Raw genomic sequence first — 2,490 nt, 5'->3', positions numbered from 1 at the left:
CAGCCCAAGCAGCGGGGCATGCGCTTCCGCTACGAGTGCGAGGGCCGCTCCGCCGGCAGCATCCTCGGGGAGAGCAGCACCGAGGCCAGCAAGACGCTGCCCGCCATCGAGGTGGGGCCCGGGGCGGGTGGGGCTCGCGCTTCCCCGGCCCAAGATTCGCCTCGCGTGTCCTGAGCCACGTGTTTGATGGTGGTTATTAGTATCGCCGGCGCTATTGTTGGAGCCGGTACTACTGTCACGTGGCCCCACATTCAAAAGGGCCCTCCGAGAGGCTTCCTCCCGACCCTTTGCAGTTTTGGCGCAAACTGCCATGGCCGCGGAGGCAGGGGAGCGGGTCAGAGCCAGGCCTGGCGCAGCAGAGCGGCTGGGTTGGAATCCCCGTGCAGCCATCTGCGAGCTGTGCAGCCTGGGCAGGTTGCTCAGCCGCGCTGTGTCTCAGTTTCCTCCTCTAGGAAATGGGATGGTAATAACCAGCCAGCTGGGGTTGCTGGGAGGAGTGAATGGTTCATGTACGTGCTCAGGACCTCCAGCTGGTCAGCGTTCCATAGAGTTGAGCTGCTGGTACTATTATTATCACTAGAGGCCTGGTCCCCATCCACTGGACCCCAGCAGCAAGCTAACCTACTGGTGGAAGCCCCCTGGTGGTCAGTGTGTGTTATAGCTACCTGTTGACCGGTTGCATAGGCTTTTATATATATATAGACCATCATTGCTCTTAGGCCTGGCCATTCCACCTCAGGAATTTGTAGTGTAGCTGTGTCTGTGTCTGGGCGCACAGAGGGATGTACAAGGTTATCCACTGCAGCCTTGTTCGCATGAGAAGGAGGACGTTTCGATGTGCATCAGTCAGGGAGGGACTGGTAAATGGGTCAACAGACAGCTACACATCAGAATTCTGTGCAGTTGTAACACGTATATCTGTGTATGTGTGCAGGTAAATATAAATACCTATGGTAAATACAGAAAAAATTTTAAGTGAAGACTTCATTAGGTACTGATGTGGAAGTATTTTCAAGATCTATTAATAATCCCTCCCCCAAAATGGAGGAGGGTAGGGTATGATACTGGCTTTTGGGTTAAGAGAGGGAAAATAGGATTTTAATTTTGTATTTGCGAGTATGCGCATAAAGAAACTCTGGAAGGAAAAACAAAAATTAATAGAGGTGATTACTTTTGGGAAGGAGTGCTCAGTGGATAAGGTACAGGTAAGATGTGTGGGGGGGGTTGTTTTTTTAACTATATACATCTTCATTTTGTTTTAAATATTTGAGTCGTATGATATGGTTCAAAATGTTTGAAAATATAAAGATTTATATTAACAGAATTTAAGTTAAGATGAACAGAAGACACTCCCCCCACCCCCAGAGGTAACCATTGTTATCAGTATCTCATGTGTCCTTCCAGAAGGATTTTGATTATACAGGTAAATATATACATACATAAATACCATCCCCCTTTTTGTACATAGAGGGGAGCATGATATATATATATATATATACACACACACATACAGATGATCCCGGACTTACCAGATGGTTCGACTTACAATATTTTGACTTTGCAATTGGGTAACATTTGATATACACATAAAAAAAATGCATGAGATATTGCACACTTTATTATAAAACTAGAGGCCCAATGCACAAATTTGTGCAAGGGGCTGGGCCCTCGCAGCCCCGGCTTCGTCTGGAAGGTCGTTCGGCTGTCCAGTCTAATTAGCATATTATGCTTTTATGATTATAGGCTAGAGGCCCAGCACGCAGGAAATCGTGCGCGAGTAACTTGCTTCCGCTTGCCTCAGCTGGCCGCCCAGCCCATAGCCCCTTGTATGCCCAGCCCATAGCCACTTGTAGCTCTCCACCACTAGTAGCTCACACCCACCCCCAACTCGAGAGCTGCTGCTCCTGGGGTCGGAGGTGGGGGGACTGAGAGGTGCTCTGTGCACCCCCTGGGGACCGGTCATTACAGCATTATGGCGTTAGGGCCATGGGCCTTTTAAACATAGATAGACTTTGTGTTAGGTGATCTTGCCCAGCTGTAGGCTGATGTAAGTGTTCTGAGCACACTTAAGGTAGGCCGGGCTAAGCTGTGATGTTCTGTATGTGCATTAAATGCATTTTCGACCTGATGTTTTCACCCTGCACTGGGGCACTGATCGGTACGTAACCCCATCGTAAGTTCATCGTTAGTCGAGGAGCATCTGTGGCTGTGATGTTCTGTATGTGCATTAAATGCATTTCGACCTGATGTTTTCACCCTGCACTGGGACACTGATCGGTACGTAACCCCATCATAAGTTCATCGTTAGTCGAGGAGCCTCTGTATAGTACATGTGAACTGTTCTGTGCTTTGCTTTTTTTTTTTAACTTAAGAGCATATCTTGGCCCTGTCCAGGTAGCTCGGTTGGTTGGAGCACTATCCTGTACAGCAAAAGGTTGTGGGTTCGATTCCTGGTTAGGGAACATACCTTGTTGTGGGTTTGATCCCTTG

The 2,490-nt window shown here is 48.6% G+C and overlaps 1 protein-coding gene across 1 annotated transcript in view; it reads left to right on the top strand.

Moving 5' to 3' along the window:
- The window catches only part of RELB (v-rel avian reticuloendotheliosis viral oncogene homolog B), a 57,907-nt gene that overhangs the window by 10,996 nt on the left and 44,421 nt on the right, over nucleotides 1-2,490 (top strand). Inside the window, 1 exon segment of the mRNA XM_006759554.2 lies at nucleotides 1-111. This exon segment is cut by the window's left edge and continues 8 nt beyond it. Within this exon segment, the coding sequence (XP_006759617.1) occupies nucleotides 1-111 (111 nt within the window).

The sequence above is a fragment of the Myotis davidii genome, unplaced genomic scaffold, assembly GCF_000327345.1.
Source record: "Myotis davidii unplaced genomic scaffold, ASM32734v1 scaffold796, whole genome shotgun sequence".
Taxonomy (NCBI): domain Eukaryota; kingdom Metazoa; phylum Chordata; class Mammalia; order Chiroptera; family Vespertilionidae; genus Myotis; species Myotis davidii.
The sequence above is the reverse complement of the archived record's forward strand: the minus strand, read 5'-3'. Positions and strand labels throughout refer to the sequence as shown.